This window comes from Vulpes lagopus, chromosome 6 (genome assembly GCF_018345385.1).
Source record: "Vulpes lagopus strain Blue_001 chromosome 6, ASM1834538v1, whole genome shotgun sequence".
NCBI lineage: Eukaryota > Metazoa > Chordata > Mammalia > Carnivora > Canidae > Vulpes > Vulpes lagopus.
In genome coordinates this window covers 63,546,818-63,567,615 of record NC_054829.1, presented here as the reverse complement: position 1 = coordinate 63,567,615, position 20,798 = coordinate 63,546,818, and the positions used below count along the sequence as shown (strand labels likewise).

The 20,798-nt window shown below is 32.9% G+C and overlaps 1 protein-coding gene across 3 annotated transcripts in view; it reads right to left on the bottom strand.

The window, feature by feature from the left end:
- Positions 1–20,798, bottom strand: part of STRN3 (striatin 3) — a 115,312-nt gene that overhangs the window by 24,837 nt on the left and 69,677 nt on the right. For 2 of the 3 annotated variants that reach the window (XM_041758279.1, XM_041758278.1), the window contains exons 6-8: positions 14,624–14,753; positions 13,651–13,792; positions 8,522–8,632 (exon numbers count right to left, since the gene is read on the bottom strand). In XM_041758279.1, the coding sequence (XP_041614213.1) occupies positions 8,522–8,632; positions 13,651–13,792; positions 14,624–14,753 (383 nt within the window). The remainder of the gene's footprint in view (positions 1–8,521; positions 8,633–13,650; positions 13,793–14,623; positions 14,754–20,798) is intronic. The other variant, XM_041758280.1, reaches the window with a different exon arrangement.

Below are 20,798 nucleotides of genomic sequence, written 5' to 3'. Positions count from 1 at the left end.
AACTAATTTACTAACAAAACAGGCTATTTTTCAGAAGTTCTAATTAAAAAAAATCTCAGATAAATATATCTTCAATTTTCCAAACCACCCTTCTAAAGATATCTTAAAAGATTTAAATACTTAATATATTCACAATTTCTGTGCAGAAATATATATTCGCTACGTTTTATATCTATGTATAACATTGAGTCTTGTCACTAACCAAACTTTTGTAAGCTCACAGACACAGGTATCCTTAAAACAAAAGGAAATTCTGGTGTTTAAGATTAATGTTTAAGAATAAAACATTAAAAAAAAAAAAAGAATAAAACATTAACTTTTTCCAATTTAACTTTTTCCAATTTCACTATCTTAAAAAGTAACAAGTACACATGATTTTTATATGAGAAGGGAGCAAACAATTTGTTTCCCTATTTTTATGCGGATATTTTCTGCCACATTTACACAAATGTGTCATTAACAAAGCAATCCCAATTTTTCTTTTTCTTTTTTTTTCTTTTTCAAATTTGAAAAGCCTCATTTACCAATGAATTCTCTGAGATTCTCATAATAGTGTAAAAAGTCAACACTGTCACAGGCCATAAATTTAAAGGCAGGATTTCAGCTGTTGCCTGGATAATTCAGGCCAAAATACACAAATCTCAAAAGCATCTGCAGTTAAGATCTCTTTAACTGTGAACTTCAGAAATGACAAGAACTTCTCAGAAATGCTTTAAGTATCTCTATTTCTGTGTGGAAGTAGAAAATATGCCAAACAGCCTGAACTTTCTAAAATAATTATCATGGGGATTTATTTGAGGATTTGCTCCCTGACACTGAGTCACTGCAAACAAATTGTACAAAAAATAAAAACTAACCATCAGTTAAATTCGACACGAAAGAAAAATGTTATCCTTACAAAATAGCTCTCTTCTGTAATTTTCACACTTACAAATATCATCACCATTGATTTAGCTTCTATTCTTAAAATTCTGCAACTACATTTTAGCAATTCCTCTTCAACCTGTAGGGGCACCTGAAGGCTCTGTTGGTTGATCAGGCAGCTCTTAATTTTGGCTCAGGTCATGATCTCGGGGTTGTGGGACTGAACCCCACATCTAGCTCCATGCTCATCAGGGAGTCTGCTTGGCATTCTCTCCCTCCCTCTCCCTCTGTACCCCGCCCCCACATAACAAAAAATAAATATATTTTTTAATTTTTCAATTTTTAAAATAGGGACGGGGCTGTTTTTTTTTTTAATTTTTATTTATTTATGATAGTCACAGAGAGAGAGAGAGAGAGAGAGAGGCAGAGACATAGGCAGAGGGAGAAGCAGGCTCCATGCACTGGGAGCCTGATGTGGGATTCGATCCCGGGTCTCCAGGATCACGCCCTGGGCCAAAGGCAAGCGCCAAACCACTGCGCCACCCAGGGATCCCTGGACGGGGCTGTTTTTAAAAAGAATTTTCCCTACTCACCCCCGCCAAATTCTCCTTCATTATTCTTCAGATTAATCTACTCTGTAGACTTTATTCTAATCTACGCTTTCACTCATCAATTACTGCCACAAATTCCTAATTAGTTTTTCTAACTCTCAGCTCCATTTATCTTCAAATTGGAAAACCACAGCCACATTAACTTAAAATTATCACAATTATCATCCCTTATTCAGAAATTAAAAGTGGCCCCTTAACATTCTCTGGATCAAAGCTAACTAAAATCTTGTACTTTATCTTGCATGAGCTTCATGATCTGATCGTATTTTTCCTACCCAATCTCATCTTTTAATGCTCCACAACACAAATCTCCCTGATTTTAGAGTCAAAGCAGTTTCCTTATAACACACACACACACTCTATCTTTAGCATGCACTTCAACTTATCAAGATCTACTTATTCCTTCAAACCAGTTCCAGCTCTCCTCTATGAAGCCTTTGTTGATCCTTCTCTGCTCATTCTTATTATACTCGTATGTACCAAAACATGACTTTATTATCTTACAGATAATTTCATGATAGCTAAATGCCAAAACTAATAAAGATAAGAAAAGGTTTTATTACACATGTGAAGTTATAATCTCCTTGAACACACAGACTAAGAAATATGGAAGGAAAGAAATAACATGAAAGCTATTGTTGAAACTGAAGATCCCAAATTATGGAGTAACTGAAATTTTTTTCACACTATAGCCAAACATTAGTCTTTGTGTGACAGAAGTGCCAAGTTCAGGAGAAGATGTAAGAATCCTGGTTTAATTCTAGTTGCTCAAAAGCTACTAAAAGATTAAAGCAGGGGATCCCTGGGTGGCTCAGTGGTTAAGCTCCTGCCTTTGGCCCAGGACGTGATCCTGGAGTCCTGGGATAGAGTCCCACATTGGGCTCCCTATGCGGAGCCTGCTTCTCCCTCTGCCTGTGTCTCTGCCTCTCTCTCTCTCTCTCTCTCATGAATAAAATCTTAAAAAAAAAAAAGATTAAAGCAGATTTCATAACCAGATTTAAGTCTTATGTAGCCCCTAGTTCTTAGAATATCTTTCAACTACAAATTTAATGTCTTCATTCTCTATTTAGTGTCTATTTAATATAAATGCAATTTCAAATAAAACATCTGAAGCCTAATTAGCAGTAATAAGAAAACTGTAAGCGTATTACTATAAAGAATATTACACATATTCAAAATATTCAAGGCTCTAAATGAAAACTCACTAAGCATTTATTAAATAAAATCTGATTCTTAATTATTGTTGGACTTACAGAAAAAAATACTTTATCTAACTTAACAACAAGATTTTATTTTGGAGGTGAGGGGAGAGGCAGGAAGAGAATCCTAAGCAGACTCCATGTTCAGTGCAGAGCCTAACACAGCCCAGTCTCATGACTCTGAGATCATGACTGGAGCCAAAATCAAGAAAAACTTTTTTTCACTACTCTGAATATATGTCCTCCCTTTGTTAATCAAACCTCATTCTTTTTCTTTTCTTCTCCAAATTTCATATTCTAAAGTGAAAGCAATTGTTAGGCAATCTGGAAAAGATAAGTTTATTTTATTTATTTTTTTAAAATTTATTTATTTACTTATTCATGATAGACATAGAGAGAGAGAGAAAGAGAGAGAGAGAGAGAAAGAGAGGGAGAGAGAGCGAGAGAGAGGGAGAGAGAGGCAGAGACCAGGCAGAGGGAGAAGCAGGCTCTATGCCAGGAGCCTGACATGGGACTCAATCCCGGGACTCCAGGATCATGCCCTGGGCCAAAGGCAGGCGCTAAACCGCTGAGGGATCCCAATAAGTTTATTTTAAAATAAGGATTTAGTTTGTATCATGCTTGCTAGATATGTTCTACATTCTGACTACTGTTCTAATTAAATTAAGCTTTCACACGAAAACTATCATCTTAAAAACATCACAATAATAATAAATAAAAACTAGTTCAGCTACAAAGTGATTCTATAGTTTTAAAAAGTGTACTGATTGAAAGAGTATCAATCTAATACTTTCTGACCCTTCTCAAAATGTCTACGTTAATACTCAGGGGAGGAAAAAAAAATGAGTTGAAGAACTGAACTGTTTGCTTTAAAAGTGAAATCAGGGGCAGCTGAGTGGTTCAGAGAGTTAAGTGCCAGACTCTTATTCTCAGCTCATGCCTTGATCTCACGGTCGTGAGTTCAAGCCCTGTGTTGTTCAAGCCCATATGCATCCATGCATACATAAGCTGTGAAAGTAAAGCATGAAATATAAAACCAACTGCATCCCTTTACTATGAGACAATTGCTTTTTGTCTTTGATTTGATGCAAGTGAGAAAATACTTAACTGTTTCATAGACTCTTCAAATTTATACTCTCCTAAACAGAAGCAGCTTAAATATCAAAGATATTTGGGGTGCCTGGGTGGTTCAGTGGGTTAAACATCTGACTCTTGATTTCAGTGCAGGTCACGACCTCAGGGTCATGAGATTGGCTAATAAGCCCAGAGTGGGGCTCAGCACTCAGCACAGAGTCTGCTTGAGATTCTTTCTCGCCCTCTGCCCCTCACCAGGCTCTTGCACGTGATTCTCTCTCTCTTGCTCTCTCAATTAAATAAATAAAATCTTAATAATATCAAAGATATTATACAGTGTGTGCCAAGTTGTTTTTAAAAGCCTACTAAAAGTTATTGCTAAAAAAAGATAATTTTTCCTTAAATGTCAGAATGTCCAATATGCATATATTTGGACAAAAGTCACACTTGACAAAAACATTACATCTTCTGGTGATGGTTTGTCATCTTGGATCTGGAATAACAAGTGCCAAACATTAATATAAAATTTAAAAAAATAGAAAACAATCCAGAGACACTCACTTTCAATTTATTTAAAAATACTGAAAAAGTTGAAAGACTTTCCTTTTCCAATGTATTGACAATCAACTTAAAGGATGCGCAGCAATTCTAGTAACACCAGTAAAGAAGGGGAATGACAATATTCTTCTATACATGGGAAAGACAGGAAAATTAGGACAAATGACGATTATGAGGAAAACTAAGATGAGTTCATTCACTAAGAACTAGAGCTGTAAACATATATATTCTCAGAATGTGAATCTTTGAAATAGGAAAAGCTTATAAATCATCTGAAGATATTTAATAATCTAATTTTAATAAGCCTCAATATTAAAGGTAATAAGTAGCACAGGAGTAACAATAAGCCACAGAAGAGTATCTATCAAAAGAAAACATATTACAATCCATAATTTAAACTTTCCACATTGAAAACCCAAAAAAGTCAAAAATCAAAGGAAGTCTTAAAAATTTTTAACTCCTTTCCTCATATTCTAAATAAAGATTTCACATTTGAGATGGGATTTTTGTTACTGCTTTACATGTTTTTATTGAGGTATAAAATACAGCAAAATGGAGACCATCAAAAACTCTTTTAGAAAATTCCTACCAGACCAAAATTTTAACATAACAAGAAATATAGAACCTCCCCTTGACTCCCTTCCCCAATTACAGAACCCTTAGAAATTATTAAGAATAAAAGAAAACGGAGTTATAGGTCAGATAACTACTACATTTTTTAATTTCCTGATTTTCATCATTGTACTGTAGTCACTTGCTAAACCATTTAAGGAACAATACATCTACAACCTACTCATTTTCTGAACTGTCCAAAATATTAAATGTATATATTTACAGAGAGAGAAATAAATTAAGCAAATGTGGTAAAACGTTGACAATTAGGGAACCTGGGTGAAAATTACATGGAATGCTTTGTACTATTCTTGCAATAGTACTTTTCCTTAAGTATGAAATTATGTCCAAATAAAAAGTTAAAAAGAAAAGGAAACATTTTTGAAGCCTCAGAACAAAGTAACTGCATCAAATCTCTTTAGTTTTATGGTCTTTACTTATAGAAGTATTAATATAGGATAGCTTCCAAATAAATGTCACTTAGCACAAAATTAATACTGAATTGTATCTACAATCCAAGGCAAAGGTGTCACATTTAAGTAATTTTCTTTTGCCTCAGGTGGAAAAAAAGAAGGAAGAAGTGGAGTAAACAAATTAGAAGACAACCAACAGTTTATTAGCTTTGGATTTCAGAATTCTTTCCGTTTAAGAATCAAATCATGGTTGAGTTTTTACAAAATTAAAAAGCTGATATTCTCACCACTTTTTTCTTTCCGTTAAAAAGAAAGGCATTTAGGTTGGATTACATCTACTGAATCTATATGATAAAATTAGCAAATAATTTTCTTCCCTCTAAGAATCTAGAAAAAAATCTGTAGAAAAGTGATTGAGTGGGTATAATTCATTCACATGTTGGAATAAAGAAATCAAAAGACTACAGTTTATGAATTATTCTATCTTGTACAAAACTATATTCTGATTAAAGTTATCAGAATAAAACCCAAAAAAGACAGCTAATAAAAATAAGAAAATTCATGATTTATACTTTTCATGTAAAACTATATCTTTGCTAATTAATATGATGATCTACCTAAATTAAGACATTAGAAGTTATGATCCAACAACTTAAAAAAACAATTTTTTATGTCCTTAAAGTTTTGTCTTCATATCAGGGAATCAGAGCCAACATGTTCATAGTGAATTTGATATATGTAACAGCAAAAGGGTTTTACTTAAATTTACAAAGCAAGTGCGAAAAGAAAACATTATGTCCCATTTCATTCCTGAGACATTTTGTTGGAAACCTTATCTTTATATATAACCTTATCTAACCTTAAAGACGCTGACATTGGTAGAAACAATCTAAAGGTCTAATTAACGGAGGCCAGGTTAAACCTACAAACTGCAAAACTATGTAACCATTAAAGTTATATCTTATTCAGGTGACAGTGAAACATTAAGAAAAAAGGAATTTAAAATAACTGATATTTTTGTTAAAAAAATTAAAAATAAGGTTTATATATAAAGACAACACTTAAAAAAGATATATGTAAAATATTAATCCCTAAGTATTAAGACCATGGGTGTTTTTCACTTTTTGGTTCTATATAATACACTTCTTATACTGAGTAACAAGAATATATTATTTTTATGGTTATATAAACAAAGTTAGTCTCTGTTTCAAAAAACAGACATAAAACCAAAATTAAAAAGATCTGGCTAAATAATACAGTACATATCTATATAATGAAACAGTACTGAGACATGAGAGCCTCAGGCATGGCTCTGTGGGCCTCAGCTCCTAATTTATATCACAGCAATTCCTTTTTGTCCACCTCACAAAGCTCTCCAACCCTTATATTTAAAAACAAGGTAGTAAAAAAAATAAATAAATAAAAAATAAAAACAAGGTAGTTTGGTTAAAAAAAACCCAAACAAACATGAAAACATGTTAAACAGAGGAATACTTATTGACATGAAATTATGTCTTCTTTGAAGTGTCAGTTTTTTCGTTATTTATTTATTTAGACAGGCAAATAAGAAAACTGTTCATACTAAAACTGTTCTATTTCTTAAAAGTTAATTTAAAATTTTACAGGGGTTTTGAATTTTAGTTTCAGTTCATTTGCTTTAGTATTTCTTAAACAAGCGAGTATAACACTTTTTAGATACATTTAAAACCTACAACTAAAAAAGACCTTAAATTGGCTTATATCTTCTTTTCTAAACCTCAAAAAGGTATAGATTTAATCATATTGGGGGGGAGGGGAATGTGGTATTTGTATTTTAAATTAAAGCAACATTATCTAAATAAATCTTCAGCAAATGAGTCAATTCATGAATAACATACATAAGTAATCTAGTATTACTAGATTAATAAATTATTTCATTTCATTAAAAAGACCTAAATCCTAAAATTCTAATGTTGTCATGTTTATATTCAAATAGTCAATCATGCGAAAGTACTTTTATACTAAACATGCATGAGTTATATAGGTAAATGATGTTAGAGCTGAACACAGCCCCTGCCCAGTACTAAATGTTTTTAAATACAATAAGCAATTCATTGTACAATCTGAAACTTCTTAGAGAACAGTTTTTCATTCACATGCATAGCAAATTGGTATAATGTTATAAAGGAAAACTGTGTAACAAGTCCCCTAAATTCCCCTCATTAGCTTCCACAATAAATTAAACCATTTAAAACGAGTTTCACTGAAAAAAATGTACACCCATTTCCATTACACCTGCCATTTTATAAGCTAATTTATCTGTCACCGGAAAAAGAAATATGGAAAGAATGCCTACAAGGTTTTAGCCTTTGCCATCACTCTGTCCTTGACATAGTCAAAAAAGTGAGACTAGCAACAACCAATGGCCAGTTCAAAATAAAGTTTCCCCAAAGTAAATTTCAAGTTTCTTCATTTAATATTCAAAGGTCTGAAGATGCTTTTCATGTGGCTGTTTTTAAAGTTTGATTCACAAAACAGAAATGAATCCTATCTCTGAGAAGTGCTATAGCTAAATTTATACTTTTATACTACACTGGTCAGATACAACATAGTGAAAAATATTATGAAAAAAAGTTATTCAGCTAGACACCAAACAAACCTTACTACTATGATTACCCTTTCGTCTAGCCTTCCACCAGAGTAATCAAGAAAATACTACCCAGGAGAGATTGTTCTGCTGCCCTCCTGGTTTGCTGTTGGATTAAGTTCAGCAACGATGGAAAGAGCTTTTGTAGTCACTATATTTAAGTAATCCCAAACTAAGAAATGTAACCTGGATAGTAGATGGTTATAGCTGTAACACCCTACTTAATCAAAACTAAGGAAATTTATGCTTTCTTCCTTTTGAACAAATTTATTTTACTTTTAATTCCAAGACCAATATTCCTTACAATTTGGTAAACTTTTAAAATTAAAAAACCTCCCTTAAAATCTTTCCTTCATCCTTATCAACATTATTTAAAATGATTTTTCACTTGATTAATAACACATCTAAATTATATTCAAATAAATTTCAATTATACAACAAAGTTTAGAGTTAGTTGCCCCCTTTATGAAACAAACAAAAAAAAAGGTACACACAAAAAAACAAGAGTTGAATTTTTTTTCTCAAAGATTGGTATACAAAAATTATAATAGAATCTGCACTTACTCTTCACCCCTTTCTTCCCCTTTCGTTCCTTCTTGTACTGTTCCTTCAGTTTACTTATTAGTCCCTGGTCTACATCCCAAACCTCAGTAGGTGGGGAGAGGTCATCTTTATCTACATGCAGCATATTATTAAAAGAAAAAAAATCAGCAGTTGGCAATGCAAGCTGTTGGCAGTAAACTGTTATAGCTTTACATAATCATAATAAAAATGTACTAACAGCATATACCCAAAATACTTTAAAGGTGCAGTTTCAGTTTTGGTATTCACAACTCAAATTCTAAATGCCCATCTCAAAAGTTTCTAAACAGTTAATACTAACAGTTAAATGGTACTTCATTTCTATGAATCACAAATTTGAGGGTTATTATTCTTTCAATGACTAATATTCAACGGACTGACATTAGAAAACTAATGTTATACAAAATAGATCACTGCATCTTTATAAAAATGTTCATAAAAATTATTCAGCCAGCATCATAAAAGCAAATGAATGAATTACATGCGAACTACTCATAAGAGTGCAAGCTGGAAAGGTCAGTGCCATTTTATTGATGAAAATATTCATGCACCTTCTGTCACACTGTTTCTGCATGCACGGGATAACTATACTAATGGAGAGGCATTCTAGTCCAATATAATACATACATATAATTCCAAAATACAGTGTCTCCAATAATACATACAAAGCATTCAGAGAATCCCACCTCGGCCCCCACCCCACCCAAATAGTTCAACATCTCATTACCTTCTTCCATTGGTCTACAACTAAGATTAGCAAAAAAAAAAAAAAAAAAACAAAAAAACAAAACTCAAATTCCGCTGAAGAATTTTTTGAGTTGATTTTTTTTAGGGTAAGATGAAAGCAGTGACAAGCATGGAGAAGTGAAAACATACATTGCTGTACATCTGCTAAAGATGAAACTTCAGCTATTTGAGCTGAATAACAAATCTGTATTTATTTTAAGTAAATACTCGTGCCTGGAAAAATTTTACTCTCTAGTAAACTAGAAGAAAAACAATATTAAAATGAAGCAGAATAAAAATAAGTCTATTAGAATTACTTTAAGTATTAAGGGTTTTTCCTTCATTTGTTTAGTTTTAAAACAGCCATATTACTAGAAAGTTTAACATTCTATCATAGAGCAACAAACTAGGAGTTTCTATAACCATCCTACTAAGGAAAAATTATACCAAAACATATAGGCTAAGTCGATCAACAGGCTGACAGAATAGTAAGATTTTAGGAAAAACATACTTGCTAAATTTTTGATAACTCATTATATTCTAGATCACAACTCTCAAAAAACTGCCTAGGCCTCACTGGCCTAATCCATACAGTGAATAGAAAAAAAGCCACCACCACCCCTTATAGACTGCTATATGTAGTAAAAATAAGAAATCCTCATATTTGAATGTCATGTAGAAATTCACTTACTGTAACTTGAGCCTTTTTCTACTGTAAGTGTTATAACTTTCTCCCCATGGGTGTACCTATGATCTTATGATCTTAGCAGATAATATATAAAAAGCTAAATTCAAAGCTTTTAAGTCAATTTACCAACTTGAATTACTTAAAACTAGGTTGCTCAAAATTGAAATTTATACATAAGATTATCTGTCAAATCTGCAAATTTTAATACTGTTTGTAATACTGTGGTAATACTGATTTAAATTCACTTTTTGTGTACTCTAATCATGAAGTTTATTGAAAACTGCTGTACCAGAAATTATTCTGTGAACTCCATGAATACTCACAAAAAAAGAGATTTAAAGAATTAATCATTTGTATTCATCTTAATAAAGCTAGCAATTATTTTTAAAGGTGACCACTTAAACCAAATTAACACATTTTAAACCTATAGAAAGAAAGAAAAAAAAAAAGCTTAAGTGGTGTAAACTTTAAACAGGTAATATCATAGGACAGAAGATTGTAGTAAGATAGTCAAATAGTTTTTTAAGAGACCTCTGAAAAAAAAAATAAAGCTGTGAGTAACTCTAATTCAAGTAGCAAAGGGTACTGGAGTGAAAAAGCAAAAGGAATGAAAAGGATAAGCCTAAGGAAAAAAACAAGTATTACTTGCAAGATAACCTAAAGTCTAGAAAACAAAGGTTAACTCAGAGCAGTGCAAAGAACAGGTTGGTGAATGCATATGTGCACAAAAAAACATCCTGAAACTTGCCTGGTAATAACAGTTGGTTTGATATTGCTTATAAGAAATAGTTAAGAGCAAAAGGGAAGAGGCAGCATAATCTTCTACATATTAATTCTGTTTTATAAAAATCTAGGGGGAAAAAATACCAAGAAATGAGGTTGAATCAGTTAGGGGAACTTTGTTTAGAAGAAAGCACAAATATGCACACACACAAAAAATGACCCTTAACAACTCAAAACCACAAAAACATAAAACTCTACTATGGTAATTCTAACTATCAAAGCAGAGGAATTATATAATCTACTTAATGTAGTATAAAAATGTAACTAACCTCACTTTACGCAAATATTTAGTACTTTATTTATCCATTATACTTCAATACAAATATTCAGGTACTAATTACATTTTATAGTTCTATAAATTTCTACAAATCACAGTTTCAAAGTAGAAGAGAAAATAATCAAATATGTTCAAAATGCCAAGTCTCCATGAGAGAAAGACCAAATTAGAAATGTTGACTAATATTTTTTATTATGAGAACTAAAAACTACCAAAATTAAACTCACACTACCTAATATAGATAACAGAAGAAAATAGGATTTAAAAGCTTCCTAAATAGTAGTGGCTTTATAGGATAAAGTATTCAAAATTAGATATATTTGAGCAGCTTTCTAATATTACAGAATATGAAATAACAGATTATCCATTGTGGGTGAGTACTGGGATAGGTTTCATTAGGATACATTACTTATTTAAAAAAAAACAAAAGTCTTACTCCATAACTTAGATCTCAAAAACCGCCACCTTCCCATTTGTAAATAAATTCAAATTTAAGCAAATGAGTTAAATAAAGGTGTGTTTGTATATCCATCCTCTTGGTTTTGGAAAAACTGAATATAGCACTGTTGAATAGAAATGAAAAATTCAGAAACACTGCATAGATCTTTGACACTTTTCATTTGTGAAGGAAAGAAACTTCCTAAACAATTTTGTTCTTTTCCTCCTTTAGGAAACTTAAAACGCTTTAAAGTTCAGTCTCATCTATAAGGAAAAGACTTTCAGTTACTTCCATTTACACAAAGAGAATCAGGTCACTCTCAAATAGTAAAAGTATTTTATAGTCATCATTCACTATTTAGGCCTGCTTTTGAAACTGCTCTAGAGCTAAAAGTCTTTGGACAGAAGGAACAACTGACTGCACACAATATGTATTTCATAATTAAAGAAATAATGCTGTTTTATATAAATTAAATTCCTGAAATTTTTGTATATTCTTTTAGCAGTTAAACTTCCAGCAATTTTAGGCAAAACAAGTGGGAAGTGTGCCAAGATTTAGCTATAGGGGTATTTGAAAACTACTGTGATTTTCTTTGGTGAAAATAATCTAAGTATTCATCAGTAAAGCCCCAATTAAATAATAGAACATACTGACAGAATATTATGAAGCTATGAAGCTATTAAAAATGCTGTTACAGAAGATTAGGTGAAAAGGGTAGTTTATAAATTGGCACTCAGCAAAATCTTTTAAGTAAAGATAGATATACATGTATGTTAACCATGATTCTCTTTACATAGTGGCATTATAGATTATTTTTAATTTCTTCTTCACAGGTATATGTGGGTTCTAAACCTCCTAAAATGCATGTGTTATGAAATAATTATATATTTATATAATTTAAATGTACTTATGTAATTATAAAATAACCTGAAAAAAGACAGTACTTTAGAAACTACTGGGGAATAAAATTAGATATTTCCAACATTGAATGAGTTGCATAAAGAAGCTTAAAGAAAACTTTGATATTTTTATTAAAGTGTCTCCTGAGCAAGGCTAATTCTTAAGAAAAGTAAACTAGAATGTAGCCATTTCCAAATAGTAAGTACAAAAAGGTATATTCCAAGTCTAGAAAGCAATTCTGAAGTTTTTTCATATTTTCCATGAATGTGCCTCTTCTCGTTCCACTTAGAAGAGATTAAGTAAAAGTCTGAAACAATGCTTGAGAATTATAATCAATAAGAAAGCTGGTAACAAAATTCAGATTTTTAAGTACTTGAACTGTTATCAGGATAATAATTATATCACCTATTAGGTTTTGTTTCTCTTTCTATTAGCAAATTCAGTTTCAATACACGAATGAGGCTTTTTAAATAACATATGATCCTCATCACCAAAGTAGTTTTTAAGAAGCTAATGATAATTCCTTTTGTGAGTAACTAAGCAACTTTGGTGTTCCTTTGAAATATGCATTAAGGTACTTATTAACCTTCTCCAATAAAGCTCTGTAACATAGTGTGAGTTCTACCTGCCAGATAACGTGCTGGTATTAAAAGCTGACTGAACAACATAGTGGACCTCAGCTACTATCATAATATAATTATTATTCTTTTATTTTTTAAATGGTTTTTAACACTGTATAAATACAACTGTTTTATTTTAGTTATGGGTGGATTATTATTAGCATTATACGTCATTTCTAAAGGCTAGGCCCTGACATATACATCCTAAATATTATATGTAACAAAGCTTAATACCCTCACTAAACCTTGTTCAATGTAAAGCTCTAATTTAGGATTAGGAGCTCTATTACTTTCTAGCAATAAGTCAGGTAACATCGTACGGGCATAATGGAAGAGTTAAATCTTTAAACCTAGATTTATTATCAAATTAAATAATGGGAATGTTTAAAACTACACACTTTTTTTAAATGTAAGAAGAAAGAAATTGGATTTCTTTCAACTTTAAATCAAAATAAATTTCAAAAGTCAAAATCCACCGAAAGGCATACATCAAACAATAGTTTTGTCACAAATCTAAATAAGTTGGTGCAAAATACCCTGAAATTATTAACACCATTTCCCCTTGCTCTGGTTTAACTGCCACCACACATTCAAATACTCACATTCCACATATAATACTTAATAGCAATGCATTTTTAAAAGCTGTTCTCCCACCCCCACATTTCTTTATCACCTTACCCCATTCTGTGCCATCTCCTGAACTCCGTGCTTCTCCAGCTCCTTCACCATCCTCAGCAGTCACTAAAAAATCAAATTCTTTCAGTGCTTCCTCAGTATCAGGATCATCTGTTAGGTCAGCAGCTAAACCTTCATTACCTATCTGTAAATGGAACATAAGCCAAGAATTACTTTTATCCGAGATTTTAAAGGGATCCTTTATATGTTTTCAGACAATTATCTTTATATTTGCACTCCCATTTTTAAATTACTTACATATACAAAATTTTAGATTTTTCTACTTATTTCACCAATCCCAAATTATACTCTATATAAATGGTTCTTAACAGTGTCATGTGAAGATTACTGTAAGATGTGATGCAAGTAATGTGGTAGTAAAAAATGGTTAAGATACTATACTAATAAAAAATTAAGTTCTTTAATTATCATAGATTCACAATTACCCCTATTTATAGGCCTTTTCACTCATATTCTGGTACATTGTGTTAAACTGACTGACTTCACTCACTGAGAACTGCGTATGTAGTTAATAATTCACAAGGATATGGCATAGCTAATAAGGATTTTAACTGATCTTAAGTTAGTAGCTGTGAAATTAACAGTGCTTTGCCTCCCAGGAAAAAAAAAAGAGAGAGATGGATCAAAATCTCCATTCACCCATGCTACACACATGAAATGTGACAGGAACACTGAAAACTGCTTCATAGCCTAGAAACTTTTCTTGACGAACAAGAACATTACTATAACATCCCAAGGAACAAAAGCTTAACCTATGCACTCTTTTTAAAATACTTGAAATACTATACACTACCATGATGTGGATAATAATAAGAACTGATAATACATAAAACTTTCAAGTGAGATGATAAAAAATAATCACTCTCAATGTAACTTAAGATATCTTGAAAATTTCTATTCCAAATACATGTGTGTATTTGTTTTAGCTAATAAAAATTAAAACTTGAGTTCCTACTTTGTGTTTATTCAACCGATGTTTATCTTTTCCTTCTGGGATGCCTTCAATCATGTCATTTTCCTCTTCTTCATCACTGTCATCAGCATTTTCTAAAAAATTGAATGTCTCCAGAACATCACCAGAGGGCCTGTCAAAGGAGAAAAAGATGAATCCAAATATTCTAATAGTTAATTCTAACATTTCTTTCTGGTTCATATTTTAAAACAATACTTGAAAGTAGTATAGAGATTCCAATGACAATCTATTTATAATGCATTACCTAAGTATTTTATCCAAGAATATTATGAAGAATATTTATGTTTTCTGAATAAAGTAAAAGTGATTGTTCCATTAAATTTCTCCAATATTACTGACCAAAATACTTCGAGTAATTACTGAGTCAAAATCTTATAACAGACATTCAAATATGGTATTACATCTCAAAATGAAGCCATCATAAGAAAGAAACAAAAGCTTAGCATTTCTTATAGTTCTACAATCTCTTACAGCTTGTCCCAAATGTCTGAAGACTAAAATCTGCCCAGATTTAAAGTGGTGGTGTAAATCAGATACAGATATTCCAATAAATTTCACAGATTTTCTCACAGGATTCTTAATATACTAAAAAAATACTTCCAAGTCTCTCAAAACCATTCATTTAATAGGTAATAAAGTTATCTATTTTTATCTACCTATGAAGTCACTTTTTAAACTATAATCTGCGTTCCTCCACTATATACAAATAAGGGGTTTTGAAAGAGCTGTTTAAATGTCTAGTGACAAAAGAGAACAGGGGATCCCTGGGTAGCTCAGCAGTTTAGCACCTGCCTTCGGCCCAGGGCATGATCTGGAGACCCGGGATCGAGTCCCACATGGGGCTCCCTGCATGGAGCCTGCTTCTCCCTCTGCCTGTGTCTCTGCCTCTCTCTCTGTCTCTCATGAATAAAAAAATAAAATCTTAAAAACAAAAGCCAAGAGAACAGTGGCAATTTCAGCCCAACACAGACTCTCACAATAAGTCTCTCTGTTCTTCCATTAACTAGATGATGGAATTTGGCCAAGTCACTTAGACCTTTTATCCTCAATTTCTTTACCTATAAACTGTTTGGGTTGAACTAGATCTTTTGGTACCAAAAAGAATAACAATCTAAAATTTGGAGCTTTCTCCCCTCCCTGATTGTTTCTAAGGACACAATACAATTCAAATTCAGACTTTTTTTTTTTTTAAGCGAGGGGAGGGAGGGGCAGAGGGAGAGGGAAAGAGAGAATCTTAAGCAGGCTCCATGTCCAGTGAGGAACCCACCTCCCCCAGTACAAGACTCGATTTCAGGACCCTGAGATCATGACCTGAGCAGAAATCAACAGAGTACGTAGGCTCCTGGGTGGCTCATTTCGCCCAGAGTCAGTGTCTGACTCTGGTATCAGCTTGGGTCATGATCTCAGGGTAGTGAGATCAAGCCCTGAGTCTGACTCCACATTAGTGTGGAATCTGTTTGGGATTCTCCCGTTCTCCCCCTCCCCTCCCGTGCATACGTGCTCTGGCTTTCTCTCTCAAATAAAACAAAATCTTATTTAAAAAAAAACAAACAAAAAAAGTCAGATGCTTAACTAAGCCACCTAGGCACCCCAATTCAGACTATTTTTTAACATAGCATAGGATTTTAATAGGTCTATTATACTCTGCCTAATCCAGCACATTGTTTAAGGACCTGCATAAAAATGGAATGTACAAAGAGATGATTTTCCCAAATACAAATTAGTAAAGACAAATTACCACAATAACACAATGCACATTTTCCAGCTCAACATTTATAATATGTATTAACATCTGGGGATTAAGAGACCGGGCAGCCCGGATGGCTCAGCAGTTTAATGCCTGCCTTCAGCCCAGGGCATGATCCTGGAGTCCTGGGATCGAGTCCTACGTCAGGCTCCCTGCATGGAGCCTGCTTCTCCCTCTGCCTGTGTCTCTGCCCGCCAACCCCCCCCCAGTCTCTCATGAATGAATGAATGAATGAATGAACAAAGATAATTGACAAAATTGGTACACTAATGACAGAAAAATAGAAAATAGTACATATAAGACATGATAATTCTGTTCTGAACTTCCACAAATAAAGTAGTGCTGTCCCTTGGCTAGAAATGTCTCTCTCTAAAGCGAAACTCATGTTTTAGGTTTTAAAATTTGTATTTAATCATAGCAATACACATGGATGGCTTTAAAAAACAAATAGAATACAATCCCTGAAAGAAAATGATTCAGACATCCCAAAATTAAAGACTTTGTTCTTTGAAAGACACTGTTAACAGAATTTAAAGAAAAGCCTATGAACTGGGAGAGAATATCTGCAAGTCACATATTTGATGAAGATAACCTGTATTCAGAACATATAAAGAACACTTAAAGGGCTAACAGTTAACAAATAAAATAAAAAATGGGAACATTATTCATACAGACACTGTATCAAAAGATATGTGGATGGTATAAACTGATGCTCAACATCATTAGTTTTTAAAAAAATGAAAATTAAACCCACCACGGATTATAAAGGGTCCGAGACTTTACCCTATTTTCATGCTAACAGGCTGTTTCTTTTGAGATGCTTCTTTTTAGCACTCAGGATGATGGCCTTTGTATGGATTTTTAAAAATAATTTTATAATGAATGAATTTTTATAATGAATAAAGAATTCTTTTAGTCTAGAAACATCCTTGGAAATTAACATTCTGTAAATGTATTCCAGAAAATTTTCTTTTATTGCTAATTTAATAATCTTTTCAAGACCATTTTGCCTGTTCTCTCTGAAACTCCTCATCAGATGCTGGCCCTGCTGGACTGATTTTTGAGCGTTCCTATCTTTTCAGTCCAATTTCCTCTGTTGTCCTTTGGTGGTGGGGGATGATTTTTCAACATATTTTCCAACTCTTACATGGAAATTATTTCTATCACACCTTTTAATTTCTAACAGTACCTTCTTGATATCTGATTGAACCTTTTTTTAAGAGCTTTTAAAATTTAAATTCAATTATCATATAGTGTATTATTAGTTTCAGAGGTAGAGTTCAGTGATTCATCAATCTTATATGATACCCAGTGCTCATTACATCACGTGCCCATCCTCCTTAATGTCTAACATTAAATAATATCCTATTTGTTTTGTAGAGGTATTATCTTCTCTCAGTCTTTTCAGAAGAGTCATTACAATTTTGAAAAATCTTCTCCCTATTTTCTCTGAGTTCTTTTTTTTTCCCCCCTTGGTTCCTTGGTCACTAATTTCCATATTAAAGTCTTCTCTAAAATGTTCACCTTTAGAATGGAGCACTAAAAAGCTAACTGTATGCATGGGTGAGGCTTGCCAAGCAGCTGACTTCACTTCTGCATGACAGGACAGAGGCTCATCATTTTGCTGGCAGATCCCAATTGTCAGTATCATTAAGTCTTTTCTATTTTATGTGATAAATTTCAATACCCTAAGACCCACTGCCAATATACCAGAAGCCAAATACTAGAAGAAAACAGGGGATCTCACTGCTCAGCTGGAGATTTAGAAATTCTTCCAGTTTCCAGTTAAGTAGATCCTATCTACTTAACTTCTATTAAGTAGAGTTGCTTTAGTTCTTAAGAAATCAGAAATCATGGTTCAACTTCACTAGAAAATATACCACCATAGGGCAGCCCAGGTGGCTCAGTGGTTTAGCGCTGCCTTCGGCCGAGGGCCTGATCCTGGAGACCCGGGATAGAATTCTACGTCGGGCTCCCCACATGGAGCCTGCTTCTCCCTCTGCCTCTGCCTGGCTCTCATGAATAAATAAATAAAATCTTAAGAAAATATACCACGATAGGTAGAGGGGTGTTCAGCTTGCTACACAGGATAAAAGGGGAGATCTGAGATATTATCTACCTCTTACATCCACTTTAAACCAATATTCCTATCATAACCCCCTCTAAATCCAATTCAGATATATCTGATACCTCTAATTCCCTAGCCTTCAGAGATTTGTTGGTCTTTTATGACTTTAATTGGCTTGTTCCTTTTATTATTGCTTCTGAATGCCCTTAGATTTATGGCATGGAATATTCCTCCATTTTCTTTCCAGCTTTCAAAATTGTTAAATTGAATATTTATATGCTCTCATTCTTCCTACATATTCAGTTTTTTGTTTGGTTTGGTTTGGTTTGGTTTTTATGTGTGAATATGTTTTAAAAAGTCTCTGTCATTTTAACAGAGGTCCAGAAGGCACACAATTAAAATGTGGCTTTAATCCATGAGGTTTAAGCAAAAGTCTTCGTCTATGGTATTTTATAACAGTTCTTTTTCTTTGCCAATTATTTATTTACTATCCTCTCTCACTCTAGAAAGAAAACTAACAGAATAAAAAAAAATTAGTATGTCTAGATGAAGAGAAAATAAAATGAAACCAAGGGTAAGGTTGGTAAGTAAAAAAAGATGAAAGGGGGTGGGAGGGTGGAGAAGCATGTCTGCAGGGCACAAATAAACCAAGATTCCAAGCATAGTAAAAAAAAGAAAGGGAGCAACTACTGGAGGTTCAAAGGTAAATCAGATCAATTACTAAGAAGCAACAAAGCCTTTCCTAGTTACAAGATCTAAGAGAACTCTGTCTTCCTGTGAATCCTCATAAAGTAGACACTTTGTGACATGATGCATTATACACCCAAAACATCCCCCTATAATAAACCAACAAATACAAGAGGGACACTCACTCAGCAGAATCTAGTAAACATTACTCTAGTAGGGTTACATTTCAAAGGATACACAATACTCCATCATAGCTAGCACTATGTGCCAGGCATTGTTCTAAAAACGCTCCCTTATTAATTCACTTCTTCTTCATATTAACCCTATTATCACTATTTTACAAGTGAGCAAACTGAGGCACAGGCAGGTTAAGTACCTTGCCCAAAGTCATAGCTAGTAAGTGGTAAAGTCACAATTTAAACCTAGTTGGTCACTCTTCAGAATAGAGGCTATACTGCCTCTAATAATATGATTTAAAATTTGCCATTCCTGTACTGTTAAACATTAAGATTGCTTCTTTTTATTATTATAAATAAGAACGTAATAAACATCCTTCTGCTAAAATCTCAACATGTTAGATCATTTCTCTCATTTCTAGGAGTTTCCAAAGGCCCAAATAATTAGTGAACCACACACCTGCATTAGTGCAGATTCAGACTACACAAGTATACTAAGATGGAAATCAGCCTTGATTAAAAACAACTATTAGCTAAACATCTGTGAACACATGAATGGATAAAGAAAATGTGGTATATACTATATATACAATGGAATTATTATTCAGCCATAACAAGAAGGAAAATTTGTCATATGCTACAACATTGCTGAACCTTCAAGACATTATGCTAAGTGAAATAAGGCAGTCAAAGAAGGACCAACACCACATGATTCCACTTACATCAAGTATCTAAAACAGCCACTCATAGAAACAGAAAGTTGAATGGTGGTTGCCAGAGGATGGTAGGAGGAGGAAATATGGAGTTGCTATTCAATGGGTATAGAGTTTTAGTCATGTAAGATGAAAAAGTTCTAGAGATGTACTTTACAACATTGTGCTTATAGTTAACAATGCTGCACTGTACACTTAAAAATTGTTAAGAGGATAGATCTCATGTTATGTGTTTTTTGAAACACAACAGAAAAGAAACCTATTAAAGTTTTAATCTTGTAAAAAAAAAAAAAAAAAAGTTTTAATCTTGTAAAGGCAAGAAGCTTTACATGAAGATTAAGTCTGGTGCAGAGACTTAATTCAGACTCAGGTGTGCATTCCTCTAAATATTATAAATTCTGTGAACTACTCAGCCTGATTAACTAACAAGCTTAAAAATGCACAATACTTTTGTTTTTTCTCATATATCACAAAAATATCCTGCACTTCCTAAAAGCCAGAGTAAAGAAAATAAGAGCTCTATTTGATGTCAAATTTTATTGAAGAGATTTTATTTCTCAGAAATAAAAACCCTAAAGCAAAGGCTTATGTTAACTTGAAAATTTTAGTACATTTTATTTTTTTTAAGATTTTATTTATTTATTCATGAGAGACACACAGAGAGAGATGCAGAGACATAGGCAGAGGGAGAAGTGAGTTCCTATGTGGAACTCAATCCCAGACCCAGGATTAGGATCTGACCCAAAGGCAGATGCTCAACTGCTAA